General features: G+C 40.8%; 1 protein-coding gene across 2 annotated transcripts in view; it reads right to left on the reverse strand.

Moving 5' to 3' along the window:
- Positions 1–12662, reverse strand: part of SLC23A2 (solute carrier family 23 member 2) — a 150220-nt gene that overhangs the window by 57266 nt on the left and 80292 nt on the right. For both annotated transcript variants that reach the window (XM_029220428.1, XM_029220429.1), the window contains exon 3: positions 5088–5186. In XM_029220428.1, the coding sequence (XP_029076261.1) occupies positions 5088–5186 (99 nt within the window). The remainder of the gene's footprint in view (positions 1–5087; positions 5187–12662) is intronic.

Here is a 12662-nt window from a genome sequence, read left to right on the forward strand (position 1 = left end):
ACAGATCAGTAAAAGGTACAGCTACAGATGTTTAAAAACCTGAAGAATTAATGCTCCCTACTATTCATTTCAAACAAATGACAATGGAGACACAACAACCCAAAACCTATGGGATGCAGCAAAAGCAGTTCTAAGGGGGAAGTTTATAGCAATACAAGCCCACCTTAAGAAGCAGGAAACATCTCGAATAAACAACCTAACCTTGCACCTCAAGCAATTAGAGAAAGAAGAACAAAAAAACCCCAAAGCTACCAGAAGGAAAGAAATCATAAAAATCAGATCAGAAATAAATGAAAAAGAAATGAAGGAAACAATAGCAAAGATCAATAACACTAAAAGCCGGTTCTTTGAGAAGATAAACAAAATAGATAAACCACTAGCCAGACTCATCAAGAAAAAAAAGGGAGAAGACTCAAATCAATAGAATTAGAAATGAAAAAGGAGAAGTAACAACTGACACTGCAGAAATAAAAAAGATCATGAGAGATTACTACAAGCAACTCTATGCCAATAAAATGGACAACCTGGAAGAAATGGACAAATTCTTAGAAATGCACAACCTGCCAAGACTGAATCAGGAAGAAACAGAAAATATGAACAGACCAATCACAAGCACTGAAATTGAAACTGTGATTAAAAATCTTCCAACAAACAAAAGCCCAGGACCAGATGGCTTCACAGGCGAATTCTATCAAACATTTAGAGAAGAGCTAACACCTATCCTTCTCAAACTCTTCCAAAATATAGCAGAGGGAGGAACACTCCCAAATTCCTTCTACGAGGCCACCATCACCTTGATACCAAAACCAGACAAGGATGTCACAAAGAAAGAAGACTACAGGCCAATATCACTGATGAACATAGATGCAAAAATCCTCAACAAAATACTAGCAAACAGAATCCAACAGCACATTAAAAGGATTATACACCATGGTCAAGTGGGGTTTATTCCAGGAATGCAAGGATTCTTCAATATATGCAAATCTATCCATGTGATAAACCATATTAACAAATTGAAGGAGAAAAACCATATGATCATCTCAATAGATGCAGAGAAAGCTTTTGACAAAATTCAACACCCATTTATGATAAAAACCCTGCAGAAAGCAGGCATAGAGGGAACTTTCCTCAACATAATAAAGGCCATATATGACAAGCCCACAGCCAACATCATCCTCAATGGTGAAAAAATGAAAGCATTTACACTAAGATCAGGAACAAGACAAGGTTGCCCACTCTCACCATGCTTATTCAACATAGTTTTGGAAGTTTTAGCCACAGCAATCACAGAAGAAAAGGAAATAAAAGGAATCCAAATCGGAAAAGAAGAAGTAAAGCTGTCACTGTCTACAGATGACGTGATACTGTATACAGAGAATCCTAAAGATGCTACCAGAAAACTACTGGAGATAATCAATGAATTTGGTAAAGTAGCAGGATACAAGGTTAATGCACAGAAATCTCTGGCATTCCTATACACTAATGATGAAAAATCTGAAAGTGAAATCAAGAAAACACTCCCATTTACCATTGCAACAAAAAGAATAAAATATCTAGGAATAAACCTACCTAAGGAGACAAAAGACCTGTATGCAGAAAATTATAAGACACTGATGAAAGAAATTAAAGGTGATACAAATAGATGGAGAGATATACCATGTTCTTGGATTGGAAGAATCAACATTGCAAAAATGACTCTACTACCCAAAGCAATCTATACATTCAACGCAATCCCTATCAAACTACCACTGGCATTTTTCACAGAACTAGAACAAAAAATTTCACAAGTTGTTTGGAAACACAAAAGACCCCGAATAGCCAAAGCAATCTTGAGAATGAAAAAAGGAGCTGGAGGAATCAGGCTCCCTGACTTCAGACTATACTACAAAGCTACAGTAATCAAGACAGTATGGTACTGGCACAAAAACAGAAAGACAGATCAATGGAACAGGACAGAAAGCCCAGAGATAAACCCATGCACATATGGACACCTTATCTTTGATAAAGGTGGCAGGAATGTACAGTGGAGAAAGGACAGCCTCTTCAATAAGTGGTGCTGGGAAAACTGGACAGCTACATGTAAAAGTATGAGATTAGATCACTCCCTAACACCATACACAAAAATAAGCTCAAAATGGATTAAAGACCTAAATGTAAGGCCAGAAACTATCAAACTCTTAGAGGAAAACATAGGCAGAACACTCTATGACATAAATCACAGCAAGATCCTTTCTGACCCACCTCCTAGAGTAATGGAAATAAAAACAAAAATAAACAAATGGGACCTAATGAAACTTTAAAGCTTTTGCACAGCAAAGGAAACCATAAACAAGACCAAAAGACAACCCTCAGAATGGGAGAAAATATTTGCAAATGAAGCAACTGACAAAGGATTATTCTCCAAAATTTACAAGCAGCTCATGCAGCTCAATAACAAAAAAACAAACAACCCAATCCAAAAATGGGCAGAAGACCTAAATAGACATTTCTCCAAAGAAGATATACAGACTGCCAACAAACACATGAAAGAATGCTCAACATCATTAATCATTAGAGAAATGCAAATCAAAACTACAATGAGATATCATCTCACACCAGTCAGAATGGCCATCATCAAAAAATCTAGAAACAATAAATGCTGGAGAGGGTGTGGAGAAAAGGGAACACTCCTGCACTGCTGGTGGGAATGTGAATTGGTTCAGCCACTATGGAGAACAGTATGGAGGTTCCTTAAAAAACCAGAAATAGAACTACCATATGACCCAGCAATCCCACTACTGGGCATATACCCTGAGAAAAGGAAAATTCAAAAAGAGTCATGTACCAAAATGTTCATTGCAGCTCTATTTACAATAGCCCGGAGATGGAAACAACCTTAGTGCCCATCATCGGATGAATGGATAAAGAAGATGTGGCACATATATACAATGGAATATTACTCAGCCATAAAAAGAAACGAAATTGAGCTATTTGTAATGAGGTGGATAGACCTAGAGTCTGTCATACAGAGTGAAGTAAGTCAGAAAGAGAAAGACAAATACCGTATGCTAACACATATATATGGAATTTTAGAAAAAATAATGTCATGAAGAACCTAGGGGTAAGACAGGAATAAAGACGCAGACCTACTGGAGAACGGACTTGAAGACATGGGGAGGGGGAAGGGTGAGCTGTGACAGGGCGAGAGAGAGTCATGGACATATACACACTAACAAATGTAGTAAGGTAGATAGCTAATGGGAAGCAGCCGCATGGCACAGGGATATTGGCTCAGTGCTTTGTGACAGCCTGGAGGGGTGGGATGTGGAGGGTGGGAGGGAGGGAGACGCGAGAGGGAAGACATATGGGAACATATGTATATGTATAACTGATTCACTTTGTTATAAAGCAGAAACTAACACACCATTGTAAAGCAATTATACCCCAATAAAGATGTTAAAAAAAAAAAAGCCATCAGAGTATAAACTACATATATACAAAGGAATATTACTCAGCCATAAAAAGGAATGAAATTGGGTCATTTGTAGAGACATGGATGGACCTAGAGACTGTCATACAGAGTGAAGTAAGTCAGAAAGAGAAAAACAAATATCGTATATTAAAAGACAGCCATCAACTCCTGGATAATGAACATCAAAACTCATGACAGCCTACAGCCTGGAAATTCTGGTGACTCTCTGATTAAGGCCCAAATAACTGAGGATTGGATGCAGCCTAACAAGTCTGTAAAAACAGAAGCACTTTGCTATAAGATGTACCTCTTGGATGTTGAGACCCAAGCCAGACAGGCAGTGGGCCCCTCCCAGATCCTGCCCTGTGGAATGAGTCTCTGCTGCAGACCACAGCCACAACCATGGCTGCTCCAATCTGTGCTCTGAGGAGCAACTTGGAAACCAACACTGCAGGAATTTCAACATCTCAGCATGAATCTACCTTCCACAAAACTTAGAATAGCTTGACCAAATAACAGCCATATTGGTCAAGACAGCCAAAAATGAAATTTCCATCTCCCAAACTGGAAAAGAAAGAAAAAGAAAAAGGGAGAAAGAGAAAAAGAAAGAAATCACAGACACAAAAATTTGATTATTTAAGAATTTCAATATAATTTCTTTTGTTCTTTATCATTTTCATGATTACACTGTAAACTTACTGCACTAATACCCAAGCTGGGTATTATAATTGTATATATCAACTTCCTAGTGGTCTGTTACTAGAATACACAGTATATACTGTTTACAGTGCAGTACAGTGCTTCTAGAATATAATGCATCATTATATTAGTTGATGATAGTAAAAATAAAATCTGTTTTAAAAGTCTGTCAAGTGAAACTCAAATGAAATTGAGAAGTCTTAGGGCTGCAATGCAGTCTGGAAATGCCATGTTATCATACTTTTCATATGTGTTAGGCACAGTGGCAGATACAAAGAGAAAAAGAAATCAAGGCATGTGGACTGTCTCCAGGCAGCTCTCTCCTGGCCTCTATGAACATGGTCACACATTCTACGGTCACATAGACTGACCTGTCAAGCAGAGGGGATGAGGTGGAAAAACAGATTCTCCCACTTCAGCGTGATTTTCAAAGATCTTTGTCCAAGGCACTTTCACAGTCTACATAACCTATCTACTGGTGTGTCCTATTTACTGTACACATGGTATGTACCAGGCACAATGCTAATAACTTTATACATATTGTTTCATTTAATACTCACAACAATTTTAAGACAGATGCTAATATTTTTATACCCATTTTAGAGGTGAGGCAACTAAGGCCCAGAAAGCTTTAGACCCCCTCAGGGTCTGAGTCATATTAGCACCCAGACCTAACACTTCCCTCTGGCATCCTGGCTGAGGTTTTAAAAATATCTAGATAAAGACCTCTACATGGTTCTCACTTTATGTTGCCATTAAAACAATTAAAAATTAGTAACTTCTATTCCTCATCACTCCTTCTGTTTCCATTGTAAAGAGAACCCACACACACACACTCAGGAGGGTAGAGACAAAACTCCAGATGGATATCTGCCTCCTTGTAGGGGATCTGGGATAGCAGTGGTGGGTGAGTGGCTGGGGCTGATGCAAGGAGTACCTTTTCTGCGATGCCATTTTCTGTCGTGTATATTGCCATGAGCTCGGTGTCTTCATTGTCCTGTTCACCGCTGGACGTGGCGCCTCCATTGATCACCACCTGAAGGGAAACACTTCATTTAGAGGCTTTTTTCACCCTATACACTCTGTTGTATGAAAACATTTTGCCCCAAAGAAAAAAACTGCATTTTCACTTATCAGATTAGCCAAGTTTTAAGTTTTCTTAAATGAAACTCCTGACAAGTGCGCTGCACCAGTGATCACAAGTGTTTTTGATGGAGAAACGTACCATGTGTCCTACAGAGTGAGGCTGCATGAATTGGGGGTCAGCTGAAGGAGACCAGAAATGTAACACCCAAAGGAACTACAAGGAGTAGGACCCTCAACAGCCTCCAGGGACAAGGGAGGCTTGGCTGAGAGGACAAAGCTGCAGTTTCTGAGCGGGTGAGAGGCATTCTGAGCTGCCTTGGTTGAGATCCCTTCCCAGGTAACGCCTGATAACAACTTACTTCTATGTCCCTACAGGGAAGAAATGTGCCAGTTAGAGCAATTCACGCACTGCTGTTATCCTAACTTACTAACTTATATTTCTCACTGCAGTTAAATAAACTAGCCCACTGGTGTGTGCCTTTCTTTGTGGCATTGGAGGGATGTGGATGGGCAGGGGCTGTCTACGCCAACAAAATTGAGTTTCTGGGCCCTAAAGGTATGGACTAGAAATTATCCTAAGAATCAAAAGAAAACACCTGGGCACCCAGCAGGTCACGACCCGTCTTCATGCCTACCCTTGGTGAGATAACGCATAGTCTCCTTAGGTCCTGGCTGACTGCAAGAACCTTAAAATATTTTTAGTCTTTAGCCTAATGATTCCATTTTTAAGAATCTATCTTGAAAAAAATAATACTGAATATAATTATATGTATGAATAACAACACATTTTTTAAATACAGAGGAAAAAAAGAAAAACCACACAAAAAGTTTAAATTCTGGTGTTATAAAATACACTAAGGAGAAGTAAAAGATGAGTGATGGTGTAAGAGAAAACACGGTGCAACACGTAACAATGATTGGTATTAGGAATTCAAAAAGAACACCTGCAAATCCGTAATACAAATAACCCAAAGGATAGGAGTCTATGATCCACAGGGAAAAAAAAAATTAAAATATCCAATGAGACACAAAAAAAGCTGTTCAACCTTACATAAAATTATAGAAGTGACAAAATATAATTTCATTTTTTAACATAAATTAGGGGGAAATTTTAAAAGACGAATCTGGTGTTGACCAGGGTGTAGGGAGATTACGTTCTTGGTGGAATGACCTTTGTGGTGGGGAACTTAGCACTGGGATTCGAAAAAGGCATTTTCTTGGAGCCAGCAATTACACTCACGGAAACTTATCCTCCAGAAATATCTATGCAATATCTATGTTCAAGGTTGATGACTGCAGCATTATTTACAATGCTGAACACTTAGAAAGCCTTAAATGTTTATCAAAAAGACAGACGTTGTTAAATTATCATATATCCGTTTCAAGAATAATATTCAGTCTTTTTTTTTTTTTTAAGTTTTTAATTTTTTGGCCCTGCCACATGGCTTGCAGGTTCCCTGACCAGGGATCAAATCTGGACCCACGGCAGTGAAAGTGCCGACTCCTAACCACTGGACCACCAGGGAATTCCCAATATTCAGCCATTTAAAAGAATAAAACTGGGCTTCCCTGTTGGCGCAGTGGTTAAGAATCCTCCTGCCAATGCAGGGGACACGGGTTCAATCCCTCACATGTTGCGGAGCAACTAAGCCCGTGAGCCACAACTACTGAAGCCTGTGCGCCTACAGCCCGTGCTCTGCAACGAGAGAAGTCACCGCAATGAGAAGCCCGGGCACCACAATGAAGAGTAGCCCCCACTCTCCTCAACTAGAGAAAGCCTGTGCGCAGCAACGAAGACCCAACACAGCCAAAAAAAAAAATAAATTTTTAAAAAAATGGGCACTTTATGTAGATTGACTCATTTAATGAAAAAAGTTTTTTTTAAAGAATAAAACTGGACTTCCCTGGTGGCGCAGTGGTTGGGAGTCCGCCTGCCGATGCAGGGGACACGGGTTCGTGCCCCGGTCTGGGAAGATCTCACATGCCGCGGAGCGGCTGGGCCCGTGAGCCATGGCCGCTGACCCTGCGCATCCGGGGCCTGTGCTCCACAACGGGAGAGGCCACAACAGTGAGAGGCCCGCGTACCGCAAAAAAATAAAAGAATAAAACTGATGTACTGACAAGGAAACAAGTCCAAGAAATACTGTTTTTTTTTAAAAAGCCACAAAACAGTAAGCCTAGAATTATCCCAATTATGCTAAATAAAATAAAATTTTAATATCCTCTCTATCTGTCCAAATGTTTCGTTAAGGATCCAGAAAAGTCACAAACTACTATGTAGGTTGCCCTAGGTGCAATGAGTAATGATGGGCAGCTTTCATTTTTCATTACCAACCCTTCTTTAGCATTTGGATCTTTTATAATCAGTATATTCGTGTGTTATTTGATATTGCTTTTTTAAATGGCTAATAAAAAGATGTACACCAGGGACTTCCATGGTGGTCCAATGGGTAAAACTCCGTGCTCCCAATGCAGTGGGCCTGTGTTCGATCCCTGGTCAGGGAACTAGATTCTGCATGCATGTCACAACTAAGAGTTCACATGCCACAACTAAGATCCCGAGTGCTACAACTAAGACTTGGCGCAGATTAGATAGATTGATATTAAAAAAAAAAAAAAAAAGACGTACACCAGTATACCAAAACAGTAACAGTAATTGCCTTTAAGCAGTGGGGCCATTTTCACCCTCTTTTTCCCTTTATATATTTTGATAATTTTCTCTAATGAGGACAATTTATTTTTATAACAGGGAAGAAATTAAAAAGACTAAAGATTCAAGCAGCATGGCTTGGACTAACTAAGGCAGTCCAGAGAGATTTCAATCCACCTATTTTTGCACTTGAGGAAATCAGGCCAGAGAACATTTTAATTTCTTATTCAAGGTCATATAGATTATATAACCCAAGTCTAAGGCTAGTTTTAAAGTATTCCAAAAATCTCAATTAACTAGTACATAATTCTTACAGGATAAAATATTTTTATTTCAAATAAAGAGTTGCTTTTAAAACTCTCTCTAAGTCATGCTATAGCTTTTTACACAGCCGACTAAGTTTGTGGCATTTGTTTGCCTATAAAACTAGCTGCCAGCAGGATACGTGCTCCTAGCCAAGTTCAAGTCCACAACATAAAACTCTAACTCACTATTACAACCATGCTCCAAGTCATATCACAGCAGCACTCAACCCACTTAGAAGCCAAGAGGTACACACACTCAGGATGAACCGCCTTCAAACAACATTTAATTACGTAGTCATCCGAAAAACCCAGGCCTGATTTAAAGTCCTATCCCAGCTAAAACTAACCATCTACATTCATCAATGGTTGCCGCAGAGAGCAAAATTGCTTCATGGGTATGGGGTTTTCTTTTGGGGTGATGAAAATGTTTTGGAACTAGGCAGAGGTGATGGTTGCACAATACTGTGATTGTGTTAAATGTCACTGAATTGTTCCCTTTTAAATTATTAATTTTGTTGTGTGAATTTCACCTCAATATATATTTTTTTTAATCTGTATATGTGTCACCAAAGAGTAGATTCTGGCAGGAGTAGGCAACTCTCACTCCTCCCCTGACTTACTGCAATCTCGCACACACACAATTAAATAAATAGGTACTATAAAATGAGATGGTCCCCAGACTAGGAAACGGCTCACATATTCATTCAACAAACACTGTTTGAGAACCTACTCTGCCCAGGCAATGAGGATGCAGTCCTGACATGCCCCAGGAACGGGTGTCAGGTTACAGAATTGTGACTGAACAAAGGATGCAGCAGGGAGTCACGACGTGGTGCCCAGGACAGGTGTGCCATGACCCAGTGTGCCACATCTGGCTTTGGATGACATGCTGACTGCAGCGGGAGAGTGGAAGGGTGGGGTGAAATAAAGGGGATGATGACGGGGAACAGAGGCAGGCAGACCCTTTATGAGGCAACTGCCAGACAAGAAGGGACAGTGGCCTGAGCCAAGGTTTTAACAGTGCTCTGGGAAAGGTAGTCTGGTTCAAGAGAGAGCTAGGACATGGCCTTAATACTGCCTGGGGACTGCCCAGACAGGAGCCGTAGCACCACAGCACCGGAGCTCTGCAGGGCGAGTGCAGGGGGAGACACCACCACAGTACGATGGGCAACATCCCAGGCCTGGGCTGGATTTTGCGGGCAGAGGGGTAAAGCATCTGGGCTGCTGTCCAGTTCACTCACCCAGGTGGCCGGTGGATGGAGGTGCTGGTCCCAAAGAGATTTGTGTAGGGAGAGACAGAGTGACAAACTGGTACAACAGAAGTTTGTAAGTCAATTCAAAATATGTCTGATCCACAGAAATCATCCCGTAAAGAAGCTTACGTTCCCAGGCCAGTATGCGAAGTTTATTCAACTGTAAATATTATTGACCTACGATTTCTAACATATTTCCATAGGTAAAGCGATCCCTGGGGACCTCAGAGCCCACCTTCCATCCTGGAAGTCTTATGCTCCAGAGCTGAGCCACTGCCTCTCTCCAAGCCATTCTCATTCCTAAGAGAGGAAGATGCGCCCCTTCTTCCCAGGTCCCTGCTCCATCAGCGCTCCAACTGAGAATGGGAACAAACCTAGAAGGTAGGAGATTCTGGAGCAAATGGGAGATGAAACAGGTTTTCACTCAAGGGAAAGGGGAATTCAGCACCAGGCAGAAGCCAAGGCTATAGAAGAAAGGGACCACTGACCTGCTATGTCTCCTGTGTCTATGTGCAGGGAGTGACTAGACATCACTGAAAGTAAAACACTAGTTGTTTCACTAATATTTTCCCTTTGGCATATTAAATTAGCCACTCTAATGGTCCATTTTCTTAAAAACATGAAATTTAATTTAAAAAATCAGATCAGTTCTTCAGGAAAGGCATAGAGTTTTGTTTTGTTTTTTTTAAGAGAAAATGATTAAAATGTTGCTGATACTATGAAAGCTCCATATTTTTGAACCTCTAAATATTATTTCAACTGGGAAATAAAACATGTCTTAGAAAGCTTTTTAAACTTAATAAAAATGGATTTTCTTTTGTGTTATTAATAGCATCACAGATAACAGAGGGGAAATCTTTCATCTCAGGGAACTGATCATGTTTTTCTTTAAAATATATATATATCAGCAGATTATTTTAACATTTTTCGGGAACCATGTCCTTTCTCCCCCCAGAACTATTTGAAATCAAACTTGTGGCTTTAAATTTTTTTCGCCTAAACTAATATTATACAATCACTCAATCAGTTTAGGAAAGCAGGTTCTCTCTGCCTAAATCTTTCCAGTTGGTTTTGTCTCCAACAAAAAAAGGCTATGCTGCCTTTGGTGGGGGTATGTGTCTAGTGCTCAGTAAATATGTCTTTCTTGCTTATGTGTTTTATTTCCACTAAGACAATAACGTTAAAGTATTTGTTTCTGAACAGTAATCCTGAGACGGTCAAATTGTATAGGAAGCAGGAGTGACAGGAGTGATAGCCCAGGAGTCCCACACTGAGCATCACTATGACAGCAATGCCAATTTAAGCTGACAGCTGATGAGCCTGTGTTACTCATACAGAAGGTAAAGGATGCAGGTACCAGGGAAACCTAGCACCTCTGATCAGAACGTTCAGAGCTCAATTTATTACCTATTGCAGATCTGGTAAAATGTACCCACCACTGACTGTCATGTGTCTGGTAGTCAAGTGAGCCATTTTCTACTAAAACAATCATTTTCAGAGTAGTAATAAAGGTCCCCAAATTAAGTGCTTTCTATTCTTTTAATAAAAAGGTGGGAATTCCCTAGCGGTGCAGTGGTTAAGACTTGACGGCCTCACTGCCTGGGCCTTGGGTTCGATCCCTGGTTGGGAAACTAAGATCCCGCAAGCAATGTGGTATGGAAGTAACACACCTTATTCTTACCCCCCTACACACACCATTATTTCCTCTGATATGTGTATCTATACTACAATTAAAATGTGTTTTAAATAAAGATGATATCAAGACTACTGTTTCACAGCCTTTAACCCAAGCCTCCTTTTAATGAACATAAAAATCTCCCACCTACCTTCAAATTATTTGAAACTTCAAGATTAACTGCCATGAAAAATAAATCAAAGTGAGTATAATACAACATATGCTAAACCTCCAGAGCTTGTCAATCTTAGGTTATGACACCCTAAAAGATCTAGCTGGTAGATCTAATTTAATGCTACTGACCCTAAAGTTGGCAGAGGCAGCAAAGCCCCTAATCTTATTTCCACTGCTTCTTCAAATACAGCAGCTCCCTGTGACACACCCAGTGGCTACGTGCAAGCAAAACCATCGGAAGCAACCAATACTGCAGCCAAAAGCCCAGCCAACCCTACAAAGCACAGCCTCCCTTGCACTGCCCCAGCCCAGCCCAGGTCTTAGGGCAGCTCTGAATTTCTTCAGCCTTCTCCAGAAAGCTCCTGGGGCCACAGCAGCCAGAGAATCCCTCAGGGTTCCAGGTGTCTCCCACCTGCCCCCCCAGCATGACTTGTCCTTCAAGAGGAGCAGAAGGTACCTCACCTCTCTCTAAAGCCAGCCCCTACCCCAAAGGGCTGGATGGGTTGATGTGCCATCACTGGCTCGTACTGCGAACATTGGCTGTGCTCCTCCTGCTCCCACACACATCTCACAGCCGCAGTGACGGTGAAAGCTAATGTTGCTGGGCACAGATTCATGCCGAGCACTGGGCTGGGCACTTCACCAGATATCTTCCCTTCAAGGCAATGTTTGCAAGAGCTTAACTAGGTATGTCCCTGGGACCCACCCCCAACCCCACCCCATCCTCAAACTGACTCCAGTAAAAATCCCAAGGGCACCCAGCAGGTTACGGCACACCACCCAAAAGGGGGCCATTGTCTTCCATTCTTTCCAGGCGCTAACACTTTATAGATAACAAAGCTAAATTCTCTGACATGCAAATATGTAAGGGCTACAAACCAGCAAGAAAAAGGTGAACATTCCAACAGGAAAATAAGGAAATATAAATGGCTCCTGAATATTTGAAAAGATGTTCAACCTCACTCATGAGATGCAAATTAAAACTAAACTTTTCATCTATTAAACTGGCCAAAGGCCCAGTCTGACCCACGTTCCACTGGCAAGCCTGCAGGAAAACAGGCACTCACCCTGCAAATGGAGATGAAATGACCTCAACAGAGGTCACTTAGTTGTACCCCTCAAATTACCAAGGCACACACCCTCTGCCTCAACAATCCCACTCTTAGAAATTTATCCTTCTATTACATCTGAGTGAACTGTCATGTGCATGGTTATTCACTGAAGTGCAAATTGTAGTAACAAAATATTAGAAACAATCTAGATGCCTATCTAGAAATAGTTAAATAAATTACGATACATCCATACCACAGAATGCTCCGGAGTTACCAAAAGAATGAGGATGCGCTTTATATTCTGACGTAGGTACATA

Source organism: Monodon monoceros, unplaced genomic scaffold (assembly GCF_005190385.1).
Source record: "Monodon monoceros isolate NGI ecotype Baffin Bay Population unplaced genomic scaffold, NGI_Narwhal_1 Super_Scaffold_13, whole genome shotgun sequence".
NCBI lineage: Eukaryota > Metazoa > Chordata > Mammalia > Artiodactyla > Monodontidae > Monodon > Monodon monoceros.